Source organism: Ranitomeya variabilis, chromosome 2, assembly GCF_051348905.1.
Source record: "Ranitomeya variabilis isolate aRanVar5 chromosome 2, aRanVar5.hap1, whole genome shotgun sequence".
NCBI lineage: Eukaryota > Metazoa > Chordata > Amphibia > Anura > Dendrobatidae > Ranitomeya > Ranitomeya variabilis.
This window is the reverse complement of record NC_135233.1, coordinates 997420532-997441179: the sequence shown is the minus strand read 5'-3', so window position 1 is coordinate 997441179 and position 20648 is coordinate 997420532. Positions and strand designations below refer to the sequence as shown.

General features: G+C 44.9%; 1 protein-coding gene across 1 annotated transcript; it reads left to right on the top strand.

The window, feature by feature from the left end:
- The first annotated feature begins 10436 nt into the window (after nt 1-10436).
- On the top strand, nt 10437-20032 carry LOC143808447 (transcription cofactor HES-6-like). The gene is made up of 4 exons (XM_077291125.1): nt 10437-10807; nt 18922-19008; nt 19186-19267; nt 19374-20032. Exons 1-4 carry the CDS (start codon nt 10784-10786, stop codon nt 19745-19747), a joined length of 567 nt encoding a protein of 188 aa, XP_077147240.1. The 5' UTR covers nt 10437-10783; the 3' UTR covers nt 19748-20032.
- The last annotated feature ends 616 nt before the right edge of the window (nt 20033-20648 follow it).

Genomic DNA, 20648 nt, shown 5'->3' with positions numbered 1-20648 from the left:
GGGCGCATGGCTGAGCTCGGAAGCAAAGGAGCGCCATTTGACTTTTCAATGCAAAATTGACTGGAATTGAGATCGGACGCCATGTCGCGTTTGGAGAGCCCCTGATGTGCCTAAACAGCAGAAACCCCCCAAACGTGACCCCATTTTGGAAACTAGACCCCCCATGGAACTTATCTAGATGTGTAGTGAGAACTTTGAATGCCCAAGTGCATCACAGAAGTTTATAATGCAGAGTCGTGAAAATAAAAAATATATATTTTTTAACAATAAAGATTTTTTTAGCCCCCAAGTTTTTATTTTCACAAGGGTAACAAGAGAAATTGGACCCCAAAAGTTGTTGTCCAATTTGTCCTGAGTATGCTGGTACCCCATATGTGGGGGTAAACCACTGTTTGGGCGCACGGCAGAGCTCGGAAGGGAAGGAGTGCCATTTTGGAATGCAGACTTTGATAGAATTGTCTGCGGGCGTTATGTTGCCTTTGCAGACCCCTAATGTACCTAAACAGTAGAAACCCCCAACAAGTGACCCCATTTTGGAAAATAGACCCCCCAAGGAACTTATCTAGATATGTGGTGAGAACTTTGAATGCCCAAGTGCTTCACAGAAGTTTATAATGCAGAGTAGTGAAAATAAAAAATATTTTTTTTCCCACAAAAAAGATTTTTTTAGCCCCCAAATTTTTATTTTCACAAGGGTAACAAGAGAAATTGGACCCCAAAAGTTGTTGTCCAATTTGTCCTGAGTATGCTGGTACCCCATATGTGGGGGTAAACCACTGTTTGGGCGCACGGCAGAGCTCGGAAGGGAAGGAGCGCCATTTTGGAATGCAGACTTTGATAGAATTGTCTGCGGGCGTTATGTTGCGTTTGCAGACCCCTAATGTACCTAAACAGTAGAAACCCCCACAAGTGACCAAATTTTGGAAACTAGACCCCCTAAGGAACTTATCTAGATATGTGGTGAGAACTTTGAAAGCTCAAGTGCTTCACAGAAATTTATAATGCAGAGTAGTGAAAATAAAAAAATATATTTTTTTCCAACAAAAAAGATTTTTAGCCCCCAAGTTTTTATTTTCACAAGGGTAACAGGAGAAATTGGACCCCAAAAGTTGTTGTCCAATTTATCCCGAGTACGCTGATGCCCCATATGTGGGGGTAAACCACTGTTTGGGCGCACGGCAGAGCTCAGAAGGGAGGGAGTACCATTTGACTTTTTTAGCGCAAAATTGGCTGTCGTGTTTGGAGACCCCCTGATGTACCTAAACAGTGGAAACCCCCCAATTCTAACTCCAACCCTAACCCGAACACAGCCCTAACCCTAATCTCAACCCGATCCATAATCCTAATCACAACCCTAACGATAATCACAACCCTAACCCCAAAACAGCCCTAATCTCAACCCTAACCATAACCCTAATCAAAACCCTAAATCCAACACACCCCTAACCCTAATCCCAACCCTAACCCTAATCCCAACCCTAATCCCAAACGTAACACTAATCCCAACCCTAATCCAAACCCTAACCCTAATCCCAACTCTAACCCTAACTTTAGCCCCAACCCTAACCATAACTTTAGCCCCCGTCGTCACAAAAAAAGTTCAATGTAACCTTTTTTTTGTACGTCGCGTCCGCCATTTCCGCGGATGCGTGGCCGTAACTCTGCCCCCTCCTCCCCAGGACATAGACTGGGCAGCGGATGCGTTGAAAAACTGCATCCGCTGCCCACGTTGTGCACAATTTTCACAACGTGCGTCGGTACATCGGGCCGACGCATTGCGACCGCCCCGTACCGACGCAAGTGTGAAAGAAGCCTAAGGCTACTTTCACACTAGCGTCGTACTCGGCCCATCGCAGTGTGTCGGGCCGACGTACCGACGCTAGCGTTGTAAGCGCCGCACAACGGGTGCAGCGGATGCTGTTTTTTCAACGCATCCGCTGCCCCATTGTGAGGTGCGGGGAGGCGGGGGCGGAGTTCCGGCTACGCATGCGCGGTCGGAAATGGCGGACACGTCGCACAAAAAAGTTACATGTAGTTTTTTTTGTGTCGACGGTCCGCCGAAGCACGACGCATCCGTCGCACGACGGATGCGACATGTGGCAATCCGTCGCTAATGCAAGCCAATGGAGAAAAAACGCATCCTGCAAGCACTTTTGCAGGATGCGTTTTTTCTCCAACGACGCATTGCGACGGAAGCCAAAAAACGCTAGTGTGAAAGTAGCCTAACCCTAACCCTAGCCATAACCCTAACCCTAAATTTAGCCCCAACCCTAACCCTAACTCTAACCCTAACTCTAACTTTAACTCTAACCCTAACCCTAACTCTAACCCTAACCCTAACTCTAACCCTAACCCTAACCCTAACCCTAACCCTAACCCTAATTTTAGCCCCAACTTGTCTTCTCCTGCCGGCCGGCAGATGGCAGCAGATGGCGGGCGCACTGCGCATGCGCCCGCCATGATGAAAAAGCCGGCTGGCAGGAGAAGACAGAAGAGGACCCAGGGACCCCGGGTGAGTATGATAGGGTCCCCGAATCCCCCTATTTCTCTGTCCTCTGATGTGCGATCACATCAGAGGACAGAGAAATAACTGATCGCTTTTTTTTTTTTTTTTTTTTTTGCGGTCGCCGGTAAACCGTTAATTACCGGCGATCGCAAAGCAGGGGTCGGTGCAAACCGACCCCGATCATGTTCTTTGGGGTCTCGGCTACCCCCGGCAGCCGAGACCCCAAAGAACATCCGGGTGCCGGGCGGCGGGCGCACTGCGCGTGCGCCCGCCATTTTTTCCCGGAAGAAAGATGGCGGCGCCCATGGGGAGACACGAGGAGCACCGGGGGAGGTAGGTAAGTATTGGGGGGCTATTGGGGGCCATCGGGGACCACATTTCTCTGTCCTCCGATGTGCGATCACATCGGAGGACAGAGAAATTAAACGGCAAATCGCGTTTTTTTTTTTTTTGTTGCGACCGCCGGTAAACGGTTAATTACCGGCGATCGCAACTCGGGGGTCGGTAAAAAACCCCCGAATCATGTTCTCTGGGGTCTCGGCTACCCTCGGCAACCGAGACCCCAGAGAAAATCCGACTCTGGGGGGCGCTATTCACTTTTCCACAGCGCCGTTAATTAACGGCGCTGTGGATTAAGTACCCTTAGCGGCCGCCGTTAAAAGGCGTATCGGCGGTCGTTAAGGGGATATAGCACCAACATATTCCGCAGCACTTTACAGTTTAACAGTTTCAAACACAACAGTCATAAGTAACAATGATAACAATACAATAATTAAAGCAAAATAAGACGACCCTGCTCGTGAGAGCTTACAATCTACAATGAGGTGGGGGAGATACAAAGCACAGGTGTGTATTTACAATGATGGTCCAGCCATCTTCAGGGGGTGGGGGATAGATGGAAGTAGTGAATGGGCTACACACACACAAACATAAAATGACTTTGATTAGTGAACATGATAGGCTGCTCTGAACAAATGTGCTTTGAGGGAGCACCTAAAACTATGCAAATTGTGGATTGTCCTAATATCTTGGGGTAGAGCATTCCAGAGGATTGGCACGTCACGGGAGAAGTCTTGGAGTTGGGAGTGGGAGGTACGGATTAGTGCAGAGGTTAGTCGAAAGTCATTTGCAGAGCGCAGTGGTCTGTTAGGCCAATAGACAGAAATGAGGGAGGAGATATAAGGGGGTGCCGCACTGTGGAGAACAAGTACTTTGAATGAATCCTATAATGAATGGGCAGCCAGTGTAATGACTGGTGAAGAGCGGACGCGTCCGAGTAACGATCAGCCAGATGGACAACCCTGGCTGCTGCATTAAGGATAGACTGGAGAGGGGAAAGTCGAGTAAGGGGGAGGCCAATTAATAGAGCATTGCAGTAGTCCAGGCGGGAGTGGATTAGGGCGACAGTGAGGGTTTTTGTTGTCTCCATGGTGATAAAAGGGCGGATTCTAGAGATGTTCTTTAGGTGTAAGCGGCACGAGTGGGCAAGAGATTGTATATGGGAGGTGAAGGAGAGATCGGAGTCAAACATAACACCCAGACAACCACTTTCAATCCAGTCAAGACAACAAAAAATTGGAGTTCCATACAATATTGTAAAATATCAATCTCTTTTATTACAAAAAATGTTAAAAACCGTAATTAAATAATACAAAAAGAAGCAAGGAGACCCTAGTACAAAAACATCCTGATCACAGGTACAAAGCTGTATGTTCATAATGTCACCATGGTATTTAATAAGAAGCACCACTACTGACACACAATGGTATGGTGTACGCCAGTATATAACTGGTTTGTATTAACATATAGTATGAACCACCATACAACAAAGTTTGATACTAGTTTCCATATAAACAAGTGTCATCCATGTAGGAAGGAAACAAAGACAATTGCAGTGCATATCAGGTGCAAAGTACCTTACCCATGGTGAAGTGATCAGTGCCTGGAACCGTGGATACCCCCTAACGCACGTTTCGCGTAGCTTTCTCAAAGAGGGAATAAAGAAGTTTCCCAAATTCAGCGTTTTATAGTAGCGCCCATTAGCCGGCATCTGTAAAGTGCGCAGGCGCACCACAATCCCTGCCGGAAGTGATTCTCGATCCCCAGCATTCACCAGGAGCGCACGTCAAGGGGAAATCCCCTGCTGACATCACGGACATGCGCTCCTGGAAAACTGAAGCCGGAGATGCGAGGACTCCCTGACAGGTGTGGAGCGCGTGCGCACAAGAGCGGTCTAGCGCATAATCAAAATATATCCAGCTGACACAGCACAGAATAGCACCTGGGGATCGAGAATCACTTCCGGCAGGGATTGTGGTGCGCCTGCGCACTTTACAGATGCCGGCTAATGGGCGCTACTATAAAACGCTGAATTTGGGAAACTTCTTTATTCCCTCTTTGAGAAAGCTACGCGAAACGCGCGTTAGGCCGGTTTCACACGTCAGTGGCTCCGGTACGTGAGGTGACAGTTTCCTCACGTACCGGAGCCACTGACACACGTAGACACATTGAAATTAATGCATCTGTGCAGATGTCATTGATTTTTTGCAGACCGTGTACCGTGTCTCCGTGTGCCAAACACGGAGACATGTCAGTGTTCGTGGGAGCGCATGGATTACACGGACCCATTAAAGTCAATGGGTCCGTGTAAAACACGTACCGCACACGGACGTTGTCCGTGTGCAGTCTGTGTGCCATGCAGGAGACAGCGCTACAGTAAGCGCTGTCCCCCCACATGGTGCTGAAGCCGCCATTCATATCTTCTCTGCAGCAGCGTTTGCTGTAGAGAAGATATGAATAATCCTTTTTTTTTTTGTTTCTCGTGTTTAACATAAAGATCCATGTCCCCACCCCCTGTGCTCCCGCCCGCTGTTATTAAAATACTCACCCACCTCCCTCGCAGTGTCCTGTGCTGGCCGCAGCTTCTCCTGTATGCGGTCACGTGGGGCCGCCCATTACAGAAATGAATATGCGGCTCCACCCCTATGGGAGGTGGAGCCACATATTCATGACTGTAATCGGCGGCCCCACTTGACCGCTCATACAGTAGAAGGTGCGGCCAGGACAGGACACTGCGAGGGAGGCGGGTGAGTATTTTAATAACAGCGGGCGGGCGCACAGGGGGTGGGAGGGGAGTGGGGACAGGGATCTTTATGTTAAACACGAGAAACAAAAAAAAAAAGGATTATTCATATCTTCTCTACAGCAAACGCTGCTGCAGAGAAGATATGAATGGCGGCTTCAGCACCACGTGGGGGGGACAGCGCTTATCTCTAGTGCTGTCTCCTGCACGGTGCGTGTGGTACCCAGTCGGCACACGGGCGGCACACGTGTGCCGCACGTGTGCCACACTGATGTGCCACAGAAACGCACGGGCACACGGACACGGATAATTCCGGTACCGATTTTTCCGGTACCAGAATTATCTGGACGTGTGGGACAGGCCTTAGGGGGTATCCACGGTCCCAGGCACTGATCACTTCACCATGGGTAAGGTACTTTGCACCTGATATGCACTGCAATTGTCTTTGTTTCCTTCCTGCATGGATGACACTTGTTTATATGGAAACTAGTATCAAACTTTGTTGTATGGTGGTTCATACTATATGTTAATACAAACCAGTTATATACTGGCGTACACCATACCATTGTGTGTCAGTAGTGGTGCTTCTTATTAAATACCATGGTGACATTATGAACATACAGCTTTGTGCCTGTGATCAGGATGTTTTTGTACTAGGGTCTCCTTGCTTCTTTTTGTATTATTTAATTACGGTTTTTAACATTTTTTGTAACAAAAGAGATTGATATTTTACAATATTGTATGGAACTCCAATTTTTTGTTGTCTTGATTATCCGGAGTATACTTCACTGTCCTTATAGTTACATGGGTAGAGTTAAATCCACACATGGTTTATGTGGGATCCATGTCATCTCTGTGGGTGTGTTTTCACTTTCAATCCAGTGTTGGCTGTTTGGCATTAGTGCACAAAAGGATAAGCGATAATAGTCTGTATGTGGAATTGTTCACACAAGCAATGCAGAGCATCTGGTTTACAGCCTATTACTAACGCACATACAGGCGGGCTGCCCAGTGCTACAAAATGCATGGTGTGTGAATAGAGGCCTACAGTTTACATATCAATGTATGTAAGGTATTAGTTTATATTGGGGCCTCAATACGTAAGCTGGCAACCGCATCAAGGGTCCTTACATTTTTGCCCGCCTGTATGTGCGTTAGTAATAGGCTGTAGACCAGATGCTTTGCATTGCTTGTGTGAACAATGCCACATACAGACTATTATCGCTTATCTTTTTGTGCATTAATGCCAAACAGCCAACACTGGATTGAAAGTGGTTGTTTCATCGGTATTTTTTGCACCTGTGTTTTTGCCATCATTAATCGGGTCCGATGCGCCCTGCTGGTGCATTTGTTTGGAGGCTTCAGCAGTAGTGTTGAGCATTCCGATACCGCAAGTATCGGGTATCGTCCGATACTTAGCGGTATCGGAATTCCGATACCGAGATCCGATACTTTTGTTGTATCGGGAATCGGTATCGGGATCGATATAATGTGTAAAATAAAGAATTAAAATAAAAAGTATTGCTATACTCACCTCTCCGACGCAGCCTACACCTTACCGAGGAAACCGGCAGCCTTGTTTGCTTAAAATTGCGCGCGTTTACTGCCTTCCGTGACGTCACGGCTTCTGATTGGTCGCGTGCCGCCCATGTGACCGCGACGCGACCAATCACAACAAGCCGTGACGTAATTTTCAGGTCCTGAATGCCTAATTCTAGGCATTCAGGACATGAAAATTACGTCACGGCTTGTGATTGGTCGCGTGCCGCCCATGTGACCGCGACGCAACCAATCACAAGCCGTGACGTAATTTTCAGGTCCTGAATGCCTAATTCTAGGCATTCAGGACCTGAAAATTACGTCACGGCTTGTTGTGATTGGTCGCGTCGCGGTCACATGGGCGGCACGCGACCAATCAGAAGCCATGACGTCACGGAAGGCAGTAAACGCGCGCATTTTAAGCAAACAAGGCTGCCGGTTTCCTCGGTAAGGTCCAGGCTGCGTCGGAGAGGTGAGTATAGCAATATTTTTTATTTTAATTCTTTATTTTACACATTAATATGGATCCCAGGGCCTGAAGGAGAGTTTCCTCTCCTTCAGACCCTGGGAACCATCAGGGATACCGTCCGATACTTGAGTCCCATTGACTTGTATTGGTATCGGGTATCGGTATCGGATTAGATCCGATACTTTGCCGGTATCGGCCGATACTTTCCGATTCCTGATACTTTCAAGTATCGGACGGTATCGCTCAACACTATTCAGCAGGTAACCATCTCTGCTTTTTTCTCTGTGATTTTTTTTTCATAACACCCAGACAGCGCGCCTGCTGCCGTGGTGTTATTATGGTGCCACCCACGGAGAGGGAAATGTCAGATTTAGGGAGGTTAGTAGATGGCGGGAGCAGAAGAAGTTCAGTTTTGGAGAGGTTGAGTTTCAGATAGAGATGATGTTGGAGACTGCAGACAGTCAGTGGCGTTCTGTAGTACAGCGGGGGTAAGGTCAGGGGATGACGTGTATAGTTGTTTGCCATCAGCATAAAGATGGTACTGAAAGCCAAATCTGCTGATGGTCTGTCCAATTGGGGCTGTATAGAGGGAGAAGAGAAGGGGGCCAAGGACTGAGACCTGGGGTACTCCGACAGTGATAGGAAGAGGAGATGAAGTGGAGCCAGAGAACAGAACACTGAAGGAGCAGTCAGAAAGGTAGGAGAACCAGGAGAGAGCAGTGTCCTTAATGCCTAGTGACTGGAGCCTAGAGAGTAGGAGACGGTGGTCAACAGTGTCGAAAGCTGCAGAAAGGTTGAGAAGAATGAGCAGAGAGTGGTCACCGTTACATTTTGCTGTCAGAAGGTCATTGGTCACTTTGATGAGTGCAGTTTCTGTCGAATGTAGGGGGCGGAAACTGGACTGTGAAGGGTCTAGGAGGGAGTGAGTGGAGAGGTAACGGGTAAGGTGGGAGTATATCAGGCGCTCCAAGAGTTTAGAGATGAAGGGGAGATTGGAGACCGGTCTGTAGTTGTTTGTGCAGAATGGGTCGAGAGCAGGTTTCTTTAGTAATGGAGTAATGATAGAGTGTTTGAAGGAGGAGGGGAAAATGCAAGAGGAGAGGGAGAGATTAAAGATTGTAGTTAGGTGAGCTGTGACGACTGGGGAGAGAGACTGGAGGAGATGTGAGGGAATGAGGTCGGTGGTGCATGTAGTCGGACGAGAAGAGGAGAGGAGCCTGGAGACTTCTTCTCCTGTGATGGGATCGAATGTGGAGAGTGAGCCAAGGGAAATGCAGGGACGGATGGGAGTCATTGAACTTGGTGATTGGGAGTGGATTTCACACAGACCCCCGACAGCCCCGGCAGACCCGCACAGACCCCCGGCAGACCCGCACAGACCCCCGACAGCCTCGCACAAACCCCCGCACAGACCCCTGGCAGCCCCGCACAGACCCCCGACAGCCCGCACAGACCCCGACAGCCCCACAGACTCACCGGCAGACCCACGCAGACCCACTGACAGCTCGCAGACTCACACACACACATACATGCCACACAGTCACCATCCACACTCCGCCCACACACTTCCCTCCTCCCGATCTGCAGCGTTTCATCTGCAGCTAAACCGCAGATTTTTTTTTTTTTACATCTGCGGTTTTGCTGCGGATGTGCCTGACTCAATGCAAGTCAATGAGTGCAGAAACGCTGCAGATCCGCACAAAGAATTGTCAAAAACACTGCGGATCCGCGGTAAAATCCGCAACGTGTGAACATGGCCTTAGGTAAATTCGGTTACTTTCTTTATTGTGCTTTAATTAAGTTTTTTGAAGCTGCGGTTTTTGTCTATTTAGCTTTGGGAAAACTTTATTGATACAGTCATATGAGGGTTACATATGTTTTTACTGCTTTCTCGCTGCATATGGATACTAAAAACACATGTGCATTTTTTACCTGCAGATTTGCTGCGTCTAATACAAGTCTGTGGAGAAAATCAGCACATAACTCGGTGAGCGTACCCGCCAGAGTCATGGATGCGCTGCAGGTGTGAAGCGCGGGTCAGGTTAAGCTGGTGGGCAGCAGATCTCTAGAAATCCCATCCACTGTGCTGGAATGGTAAGGCTACTTTCACACTAGCGTCGTACGACGCACAACGAATTGCGTAGTTGCGACGCACCGACACAAGCAGTGAAAGCGCCGCACAACGGGGGCAGCGGATGCTGTTTTTCAACGCATCCTCTGCCCCATTGTGATGTGCGGGGAGGCGGGGGCGGAGTTCCGGCCGCGCATGCGCGGTCGGAAAAGACTGTCTCGACGCACCAAAAAACGTTACATGCAACGCTTTTTGGTGGCGACGGTCCGACGTGTGTCAATGCGTCGCTAATGCAAGTCTATGGAGAAAAAACGCATCCTGTAAGCACTTTTGCAAGATGCGTTTTTTCTACAAAACGACGCATAGCGACGCAGTGCACGACGCTAGTGTGAAAGTAGCCTTAGACGCTGCGTTTATATCACAGCAGAAATATGCAGCATCAAAAACGCACTGTGTGAACGGAGACTTACAGTTTTTTTTCCTTTGTAACAAAGCCGGGGTTATTAAGGATTTTTTTTTAAAGATAGAAAACCCACATACGCAACTTTATTTTGCTTATTTTATAAACACAAAAAAATTAAAAAAAATCACTGACCCAAAAAAGGAAACAAAATGAAAAGCAACAAACTGTGTAAAAATTGCACAAAACTTAGTGTTTTAATACTAATAAAAAAAACTGTGAAAAAGGCGACGTCATTTATTGTACGCCTCAAAATAATTCTGCCAGAAACAAACAGCTTATAAAGGAGCTGTGATCCGAGCCTGCCCCGTCCTGTCACACGAGCCCTCACTCTGAGCACCGAACTAATCCCTGCGGGCGGCGATACCAAGCCAAATATTGCCGCCCCGTCTGCACGACATTCTCCTTGCGCTACACAGCAGCTGCCGCTTGGGACAATAGCGCGGCCGGTGATTGGGCCGTGTACCACGTGACGTCAGCGGCGGCCTCTCATTCACATGCAAATAAGGCAGGGTATATGGCGAGGGCGAGCAGCCGCATTGTGACGTCACAAAGAGAACCATAGAGCGTTGTGTGTAGTCACATGGATCCGGGGGAGAGGCAGGTGTGAGCGCTCGGCCCGGAGCAGAGGGCGCCTCATAGCTGTGCGCAGCAGCATGGACCGGGGGGACAGCAGGCAGGTGAGCGGCCGGAGCCGAGTGTACACTGCTGCTAGGCCTCGGGGTGGGCAGGCTCCTGCGGGGGTGAGGCTGAGGCACTGCTGCTACTACTGGGCTCGGGTCATCGTATGCACTGACCCGTGGGCATAGTGTGTGTGTGTGTGTGTGTGTATGTATATGTATATGTATATATATATTTTGCACATACACACATAAATTGTGATTATGTACTTATAAATACATTTTGTGTGATTATGAAGATACGTGTGTGTGTGTGTGTGTAACACACACGCATGCACACGTATGTGCATGCATATATTTTAATTAAAAATAAATAAATATATATATATATATATATATATATATATATATATATATATATATATATATATATATATATATATATATATATATATAATTTTCCTGCCTCTCTGACATATCCGGGCCTTGCTTGTGTGTATACGGTGGCTGTGATGTCCCGCAGTCTATGGCTGACGTCTCGCCTTGCGCCCGGTGTGCAGACATGTTGGCGTTCTGTGCTGTCATACACTATATGGAGCGTGCTCTTGGTGTTTGGTGTACCTGTGACCAGGCCCGGTGGGATTGTGGTTGTTTTTTTTTTTTTTTTTTTTTTGTGTATTGTGGAGGGGTCTTGTCTTTCTGTGCATGATTGTGTAGGATGCAGGCAGTGTTGTGATACATTCACATCTAGACATGGGGAGAATCGATCCATCCATCGGCCCGGTCCTGGATCTGTGACCGCTATGGCTCCTAACCTCCAGCTCCTCCATTATCCGGGCTGGAGCGATGTCTGGTGTGTCATCCTGCAATGATGTCAGGCCGGAAGGTAAGCGGATTCTCCAGCCTCCCCTCCCGTCTATCACTTACAGGGTACTGACCTGTCTGATGGATCAGAGTCCTGTGGATCAATTTTCTCCATCTCTGTTCGCATGCAGTAGATTATTTTTCCAAATTTCTGAATTTGTCCCATTCATCCAAATTGGAGACTCCATGTACATTAAGGCCCCTTCCATCAGTCGCAATCTGTCAAATTTTGATAAAAAAAAAAAAAACTGATCCATCGCAGATTGTGAGACTAGCTGATCTGGCTAATTGGATCCTTAATAAATCATGCTCAATTTAAAAAATCGTAATCCGTTTCCGGATTCCTTCACTTGTCGGATCCTGCGCTATAAGCTTCCATTTTAGCAAGCGACGGATCCGTCACTATTCGTGTTTTTTGACAGACACAAAAAATGTTACTTTGTCCGTTGTCTCCCGCCGCCGTAAAAATAATTTTCGACTGATCCAGCGAACAACGGACGAAACGTGAGGCCATCCGTCCCAATACATCACTAATGCAAGTCTATGAGAAAAAACCAGATCCGGAGGCATCAGTCGCCAGATCTTTTTCTTTTTTTTTTCTTTTTTTTCAAACTTCGACGGATTGTGACTGATGGCAAAAGACTGGTGTGTGAAAGGGACCTGAGGCCGTGTGTTTTCTGCAGGTGTCCACACCAAGTATATTAACAATTTTCTCTGACTGTCGCCTTTTTGCTGCGTTTTCCCCTTTTTATTGGATGCAGATCTGGTGCCGATTTCTAGCAGTGTCTTTTTTTTTTTTTTTTTTTTTTTTCCTGCATTTTTGTATTTATCCATGGGTGAAAAAACCCCCCACTGCAAATGCACTGAAAGAAGTGACATGCTGCAGTGTGCAAAAACGCGACAGTTTTAGAATCAGTAAGGAAAAAAGTGTGTGAGATTTCTGAAAGCTCCTAGACTCTGCTGGTACTGTAAAACACAGCAAAAAAAAAAAAAAAAAATGCAACATGTGTACATGGCCTTACAGCTCAAGCCAAGTGGATGTGATTTTGTGAAAACTCATTCCCACTGTGTGTGTGAAACGTTCACACGAGCCGGGTAGAAAAATCATTAAATTTCATCCAGAAAAGTGGGACTTTCTTTTTTTTTTTTTTTTCTCACTTGTTAGTGCTTTTTTTTTTTTTCTACGGCTTCTATTACGTAATCTTTTACAGGGCCATTCCGTTTCCTATGTTCCAGAATTATAATGTATCTCTAAACATTGTATGCTATACTGTGGCTCCATATGGCATCCGATTTGGAATTTATTTTTTTCCTACACCCATAGACAACAAACGCTCATCTGCACTGCCCCATTAAATTACTTTTTTTTTTTTTTTTTTCATGGACAGCACTTGGACTGAAAACGGGGTCATTGGAATGAGCCCTGAAGATGACGTCGACCCATGCATATTTTTTTCCTCATAATATTCTTTGGGAGCCTGAACAAAACATGTACAAAATGTATTAAAAAAATAAAGATGCATCAAATCCACACAAAGAAATGCATTAATAATTCGAGCAGATTGCTATTGCTTATTTTGGTGCAGACACTTGTAGACAAAATGCAACATTTCCACATTTGGGAACATGGCCGAAGTTCACACAATGCGTATGCACAGCGGCGCATTCTTTCTGCACTTACTGGATCACTTGCGTTTTTGTTTTTTTTTTTCCAGCTGTTGATTTTTGACTCCTTTATGGTATGTCATGTTTTACCGAGAACTTTTTTTTTTTTTTTTGTTTGGGGGGGGACTTCCTAATTGCCTTTGAGAACTTCATTTTTTTATTCTGTTGAATTATTACAAAACAGTTAGCGTTTTTCTGAAGCAAGTACGATGCCAGAACACTCAAAGTTCTTTGGGCGTCTTCTGAGCTTTCCCATTGACTTGTAAAGTACAGAGCGTCATCTGAAGATAGCGCTCCAGAAGAATGGTCTTTTAGCTGCTTGGCATTTAAAAAAAAAAGCTGGAGTAAGTGGTTAACAGACGGTCAAAGGCCTAAACAAATGGTCAGCAAGTCGTCTCCACAAAGAAGTTTGTCTATTCTAGTTCTTGTTCATCACTGGTTTCTGATCCACCTGAAAGACGTGTGGACATAACAATCACACAAAAACCAGTATGCACCAATATATGCCTGGTTTTGTCTATATCAGAAGCTATCTAGTCTATATGTACCAAACAGGCTGTTTTTTTTTTTTTTTTCCTTCACGCAGTCTTCTATATAGTCTTCTGGTTTGTAGTTCTCTTATCCATTGCATCGCCTATGGTGGGCTTTTGGTGCATACATATGTATTGCATTAAGTTGGGACTAACTGTTCTAGATACACTGTAGGTCAGCGAACAACTGTATTTTTATTTTTCTCCACTTTTTCGTAGTATTTTTGTTTTCAGCTGTCTCCTGCCTTGGTGTCCTTACCCATGTATACACGTTTTCCTTTTATGTGCCAAATGCTGTATATATCCATCTAGCGCAGAGTCAGATATTTTATATTGTCAGGTTTTTACCTCTCTACAACAGGGGTTTGTTGTTGTTTTTTTTTTTTTTTTGTGGTCACTTTGCTGCTTTTAGTATTGCCTCCTTGGAGTTTGGACAAGCGTGATTGTGTGAACATAACCTAAGTGACGCTACACTGAAATCCGGATCTCTGACCCTATATCATGTTGCTTCAAGATGAGCTAGCAAAAAACACAATTTCCATGCAGATATAGGGCTCAATTCATTAACTTCCCTTTTTTTTTTTTTTTTTTTTTTTTCCCCCACTTTTCTATTCTTTTTGACTTTTTGTGCACCAAATTCTTCAAAATGGCACCATGATTCATGAGTTTTGCACAATAAACAAAAATGCTTTTTATATTTTTGATACACTTCCATTCAAATGCTGCAAAATTCGCTCCACAAATTTCAGACATGCATAAGATCACTCCATATGGGGACTTGGGTGCGTTTACTCAAAAAATGTTGCCTCTTTAGAAAGTTGTAATTGTTGAATCCACCAAAACATCTGGAAACTCCAAACCCTGCCCACAATGATGGCTATCTAAAAAAAAAAAAAAAAAAAACAGGCTTGCCCATATAAAATGGACATTGAAAAGGCCAAATTGAAAGAGTAATTCAGAAATTAAGAACAGTAGGGATAACTAAACCCTTAATGAGTTGCAAATGCAACAATGAGATGTGTGTATGTATATGTGTGTGTGTATATATATATATATATATATATATATATATATATATATATATATATATATATATATATATATATATATATATATATATATATATATATATACACACATGTGTGTATATATACACACTTTTTTTTTTTTTTTTCTTAGCCATGAATATACCGTAAAGAATAGGATGCATACCCGCCTACAAATTCTCCTCCACGGATGCGTTGCAGGCTGCTTTGGTGGTCTCCGCCAACTTTACAATCGGTGTCTACCATGTTTGGAAGTCCCAGCAGTGCTTTTTTAACTGTAGGAAAACTTTTTTTTTTTTCCTGCACAAACCCACTGCGGGCACACATGCTGATGAGCAGGCTGCCAGTCAAGGTGCTGGGGAGCTGATAACTGTGCACTCGCCTTCTAGTCATCAGGGCAGCACAGGAAGCAAGCGGCTGCAGGGAGAATGTAATAACTTGCTTTTTTTCCCTGTAGCTGCCAAATATGGCTAAGGCTACTTTCACACTAGCATTTTTTTGCATACATCGCAATGCGTCGTTTTGGTGAAAAAACGCATTTTGCAAAGTCGTCTGCAGGATGCGTTTTTTCCCCATAGACTAACATTAGCGACGTATTGCCACACGTCACAACCATCGTGCGACGGTTGCGTCGTGTTGTGGTGGACCACCGGCAGCAAAAAAGTTACATGTAACTTTTTTTGTGCCGATGGTCCGCCATTTCCGACCGCGCATGCGCGGCAGGAACTCCACCCCCACCTCCCCGCACCTCACAATGGGGCAGCGGATGCGTGGAAAAACAGCATCCGCTGCCCCCGTTGTGCGGCGCTTGCACAGTATGCGTCGGTACGTTAGGCTGATGCAGCCCCGACGGCCCCGTACCGACGCTAGTGTGAAAGTAGCCTTACGCTATTTACCTGCAGATTACCACTACGTCCGCAGATAAATGGCTTTTCTTTTTTTTTTTTTTTTTAATTTTGTACTGACCTGTTCCCATTAGACCTCATTCAAATGCCAGTGACGTTTATTGTACACAGGTCAAAAACACTGAACAATGGCCTGAGTTTCTGCAGTGTTTGGTCAGTGTTGGCTTTCACCATTAGTGATTTTCACTTATCAGAAATGGATGACAAAGCTTCTCCTGTCATTACAATGTTAAAGAAGCCCTCCCATCTATTTTGTGTATTACTATACTGACCTACTGCTTCTCTCTCCGGTGTCGGCGCCATTCTTCTTCTCACCCGAATGACATCACTGCAATTGCGACTAGCCAGCTCACTCTGTACTCTGCGTGTGAGTGCATTGAGAACCTATGGGGTCTCACTCTATAAGCCACCTTTACAGGGTCACATAGAACACCGCAGAATGGAGCTGAATACCAGAGAGAGCAGTAGGTGAGTATATAAACATAACTCGCACTATATTAACAGTACATATACAAAGATTTAACAATAAAAGTACATGGCAGTTCTTCTTTTATATTGAACTGTGCACTAATGCCGCCCATGATTTTCACAGACCATAGTCTTGTATGGCAATTTCTATTCATGACTCAGATGAAAATTAGATGTGTCTCCTGTGATTTTTATTTATTTATTTTTTACATAGTTCAGTAAAAAAAAAAAAAAAAAAACGCACAGAAGTGAAGAGATCCATGGATTATAAAGGGGTAAATTTATTAACACCACAGACAGAATAAACATTTGATACATTTGCCGATTTTTGCAAGTTCTCCCACCTACAAAGAATGGAGGTCTGTAATTTTTATCACAGGTAAATTTCGATTGAGACCGAATCTAAAAATAAAACAGAACATCACATTGTATGATTTTTACTTACCGTTTATACGCGAGTATAAGCAGAGTTTTTCAGCACTTTTTTTTTTTTTTTTTTTTTTTGTGCTGGAAAAGCCCTCCTCGGCTTATACTCAAGTGAGGTTCCAAGAAGACGGAGGGGGAGCGGCATCAGCGGGTCACAGGAGGCAGGAGCCAACCTCTGCGGCTAAAGCCTGTGCCAGCTGCTAAAGAGATGAATATTCACTGTGCTGGCAGTTAATATTCATTTCTCTTTAATAGTGGGCACAGTAGTTGCAGCCGCTGGCTTCCTGCAGTGGCCGTGCGATCACGTGTGCCCGCTACTTAAGGGAATGAATATTCACTGCCCTCCATGCCCCACAGTTGCTCTCACCGGAGCAAGACGCTGCGAGGGAGAGCAGGGACAGTAAGGATGGTTTACTTTTTTTATTTAATTTTTTTGTAATGTTTTTCTGATGGGGGGGCCATGCAGACCAGGATGGGGATGAGGGGGCCTGTGCAGACCAGGCTTATACTCTAGTCCATAAGTTTTCCCAGGGTTTTTTTTGGTGGTAAAATTAGGTACCTCCGGCTTATACTCTAATATATACGGTAATTAGATTTATTTTTTTTTCCCCATGAAATAAGTGTTTGATAGTGAAACAGAACTTAATGTTTGGTACAGAAACCATTGTTTGCAATCAGAGGTCAGACGTTTGCTGTAGTTCTTAACCAAGTTTGTACACTATGCGGCAGGGATTTTGGCCCCCTCCTCTATACAGATCTTCTCCAGATCTTTTAGGTTTTGGGGCTGTCGCGGAGCCCCTCTATAGTTTCCCTGGCTGTGTGTTTCAGGTCATTGTCATGCTGGAAGACCCATCTTCAATGCTCCTACCGAGGGAAGGGGGGTTCTTGGCCAACGCATAACCCAACCTCCCTTCAATACGGTGCAGTCATCCTGTCCCCTTTGCAAAACATCACCTCAAAGAATGATGTGTCCCACCCCCAAGCTTCATGTTTGGGATGTTGTTCTTGGGGTTGTAGTCATCCTTCTTCCTCCAAACACGGCAAGTGTAGTTGATAACAAATAGTTCTATTTTGGTCTCATCTGACGACATGATCTTCTCCCATGCTTCCTCTGGATCATCCAGATGGTCATTGATAAACTTCAAAAGGGCCAGTAGTGAGCAGGGTGATCTTGTGCCCTGCAGGATTTTGATCAATGACAGCGTAGTGTGTTGCTAATGGTAATGTTTGAGGCTGTGGGCCCAGCTCTCTTCAGGTCACAAGATCCCCCTGCCAGTAGTTTTGGGCTGATTCCTGGCCTTTCTCACAATCATCCTTGCACCTTGAGGCGAGATCTTGCATGGAGCCCCAGACCGAGGAAGATTGACTGTCATTTTGTGTTTCTTCCATTTTCTAATTGTTGTGCCAACAGTTGTTGGCTGCTTGCCTATTGTTCTGTTGATCATGAGATGACATTGCTGGTTATTGTTTTGTGGCTTGTAGTTCTATATGTGTCTCAGTGAGAGACTTTCATGACTTGCACCACATTTATTATGCATTTTAGGCACCTTTTTATGTCTTGTGTGACAAAGGGGTTAGATCTTGCTGGAAATGGGTGTGGCTTGTCTGAGGAAAGGGAAGTGATCTAATGTATAATACCATGCACCTAGATTTTGGTGCACATTTCTGGAATAAAAGTAAGTCAACTAATAGGTGGTGTAAACCTACAGCTCTGGCAAAACTTAAGAATGTTCACTTCGTCTGATTCTTCTCTTTATAGGTATATTTTTGAGTAAAATGTAAATTGTTCATTTAGTCTATAAACTTCTGACAACATATTTCCAAACAGTAATTTTTTTTTTTATTTTTTTTTTTCTCCTGAAAAGGAGACATGATCGATTTATCAAATACAAACCACTTGGTTGAATTTGGCTCATTTTTATGACTGTGTAGTCTAAGTTGCAATGTAAAAAAAAAAACAAAAATTAAGACTGTTTTGAAAAATCTGGCTCCATATACAGTATTTAATATGCCCCACAAAAATGTAAGAGGAACCCAAAATATTCTTGCATGTGGAGTTGTAGGGAAGACTTATTGCTCAGGATTACTCATTGACTCTGCTATGATTATTTAGGACAATTGTACTGCATTGCTAAAAGTTATTACATTAAGTTCCTTATTTTTATTTTTTTTTTGTATTCGAGGTAAACTAATCATTGTAGTTTCTTCTGTGTTTCTTGACTTCACGATCCTGGCTTTATTTTCACCACTATTTTCTATTTTACTTGCAGACACGGAAACCTCTTGTGGAGAAAAGAAGGCGAGCCAGGATTAATGAAAGTCTGCAGGAGCTTCGCGGCATCCTCGCTGACAATGAGGTGAACTGACTGAACAGATGTTGCGTTAAAATAAGAAAATTAGAATTACACAAAGTACAAGTCAACAAAAAATGTCGCTGCAAAGAAATTGCTGTGTCTACAGTCCTTGTGCTCTTGAGTTGGAGAGGCTCTCGTGGGTTTTACTGATGCCTTAATTTTGTATCTTGTCTTATTTAGTTTCAATCCAAGATGGAGAATGCAGAAGTTCTTGAGCTCACCGTGAAGCGCGTCCAGCGAATTCTTCAGTCGAGATCAGCTGGTGGGTAATTATACAGCCACAGCTAACAGTGTTTTTGCTGTATGAAGTGTTGAGGTCCCTTTGCCCAATGTGTTTGCATCATCCCAGTGTTAATTTTGTTTTCCAGAATCGGACCGGTTACAGCGCGAGGCTAGTGAACGATTCGCAGCAGGCTACATCCAGTGCATGCATGAAGTGCACACCTTTGTGTCCAGCTGTCCAGGCATTGATTCTGGCTTGGCTGCTGACTTGCTCAACCATTTACTGGAGTCTATGCCTTTGAATGAGGGAAGCCTTCAGGATCTTGTTCTGGATGTGCTCCTGGATTCCCCGACTTCTGATCCGTCATGTGCTCTTAGCTTGTTAGGATCGTCCTCTGATGACAGCTGCTCTGACGTGGATGAAGCCGAGACTGGGAAAAGTGGAACAGAAACTGTGCAGGACAATGATCGGACCCCAGAGATCCAACCTCCAACCCCTTCCATGTGGAGACCATGGTGATGTGATCCACAATATTGGGACTTGTCGTGACTAGGACACCAAGGTCATCGATACCAGTCCCATAAGACAGCATACTGCATCTATATATTTGGATGTTTCGCTCTCTAAATCTGTTGCAATACGAATGGACACGGGTGTAACTGCATTGGTCCAGCGACATGAGTGTCTGTGACTTAAACGATTCCTCATGGGCAGACTCCTCCTCAGTTGAGGGAGCTGGTGAGATCACACAGCACAGGATTAACAATGCAGCATATGCCTTTATAAAGACTTTCTGTAAACCAACTTGATGTATGTCATGCAACTGTTATATTGTGCAGCACATTCATTGTCCTTGTACAGATATGATTCATTATACTGCGCAGCATCATCTTGTGAAATTCCGATCCCTGGTCTGTCTCCGACTGCAGGAGAGACCGTCCATCCTCTGAGTGTTCAGGCCAGACATCCTTAGAGGACCTACCACTTGCCGTAAATATATAATTGGTGTAAATGCTGCTGTACACTTGAATCTGTCATTTTGTTACTGTGCCTCTGCAGCGTTCCTGAGATCTGTATGGAAATATAGTCTAAGTCTACTCAAATCTACTCCATTGGGGGTCTTTCTGAAGAACATGTCTACTTGGTTAACAAAGATAGATTTCTATACAGGAGGGCCATTTCTCAGAGAGGCACTAGAGAAGCATCACCAAATTCAGGAGAACAGTGGCGTTTACACCATGTAAGAAAATGATGTATTTATGGCAAACAATGGGACCTCTTTAAATAATTCCAAGCCCCCAACCAGTTTTTGGGTGCGAGACTCTCGACGTATGAGGATGTATGTTCTGGAGAAGCTACATAGGGGTGATTTAGGTAGTGTTCCCTCTGCTGCGTAGGCATGGTGGTAGTGCATTTATCT

Excerpts from the sequence above, each read along its gene's own strand:
- LOC143808447 (XM_077291125.1), top strand. The coding sequence starts at position 10,784 with ATGGACCGGGGGGACAGCAGGCAG. Across the intron at positions 10,808-18,921 it reads ACCGGGGGGACAGCAGGCAG|ACACGGAAACCTCTTGTGGA; the intron begins GTGAGCGGCCGG and ends TTTTACTTGCAG. Across the intron at positions 19,268-19,373 it reads TCTTCAGTCGAGATCAGCTG|AATCGGACCGGTTACAGCGC; the intron begins GTGGGTAATTAT and ends TTTGTTTTCCAG.